The 947-nt window shown below is 40.3% G+C and overlaps 1 protein-coding gene across 1 annotated transcript in view; it reads left to right on the forward strand.

Moving 5' to 3' along the window:
• Nucleotides 1-305: 305 nt before the first annotated feature.
• LOC102873814 (nucleoporin-like protein 2-like) overlaps nt 306-947 on the forward strand; it is a 6,691-nt gene continuing 6,049 nt past the window's right edge. Inside the window, exon 1 of the mRNA XM_006893123.1 lies at nt 306-890. Coding sequence (XP_006893185.1) covers nt 306-890 — 585 coding nt within the window. The remainder of the gene's footprint in view (nt 891-947) is intronic.

A 947-nucleotide genomic window follows, 5' to 3' on the forward strand; every position in this document is an offset into this window, starting at 1 on the left:
GTGTTATATTCACAAAATGGAGTATTATGTAGCACTGAAAAACACAAAAAGCTCATGAACTGTTATACAAAATGGGTGACCATAGAAGACATGCTGAGTGAAATATCTCAGTCACAAAAAGACAAAAACTGCTTAATACCACTATTTTAAAACAGGACTGGTATGGGATTTGGGAGGAAACTAAGAAAAGAGGGGATAAATAATGTTTGTGACATTGAAACAGATGAAGGAAAGAACTATATAAGATGAATATATGAGGTTGTTCGGCGTGCTGAGTGAAGATCGCTCTGTGGCGAGTCGTCGCCATGGCCATTTGTCAGTTCTTCCTTCAAGGCCGGTGCCGCTTTGGAGATCGGTGCTGGAATGAGCATCCTCGTGCCAGGAGTGCAGGCGGGGCGCGGAAGCAACCTCAGCAGCAGGCCTCAGGTAGTACCAGACAGTGGAATGACGGTAATCAGAGATCCTCCAGTGTGATCCAGCCATCCAGTTTCTCCAAGTCTCCGCCATTAGGGGGCAGCAGAGAGCAAGTGAATCCATCAGGCAGCACTCTTGGTTCTGGAACTTCATCTAGCAGCAGTGGAGATTTGAGATTATCTCAGAGCTCACTTACTTCACTTAACTCTGATGAGCAGAAAGATGAAAAGAAACTTATAAAAGGAACTATAAAAGATATGGAGGTTTGGGAATCATCAGGACAGTGGATGTTTTCTGTTTATTCTCCAGTGAAAAACAAGCCTAATGTTTCAGGCGTATGTCACTATGAAATTCCTGACAAAGACGTCAAAAAACTATTACTAAGTTTTCTTAATGAAATAAAGGAAAACACGGGAAACTTTTTAGAAGAATTCAGGAAAACAATACAAGAACAAAATGAAAAATTCATTAAAGAGGTAGAAATCTTACATAAGAAACAGTTAGAAATTCCAGAGCTTTATGATAAAATAACA

The sequence above is a fragment of the Elephantulus edwardii genome, unplaced genomic scaffold, assembly GCF_000299155.1.
Source record: "Elephantulus edwardii isolate Elephantulus edwardi_28Jun2011 unplaced genomic scaffold, EleEdw1.0 scaffold00123, whole genome shotgun sequence".
Taxonomy (NCBI): domain Eukaryota; kingdom Metazoa; phylum Chordata; class Mammalia; order Macroscelidea; family Macroscelididae; genus Elephantulus; species Elephantulus edwardii.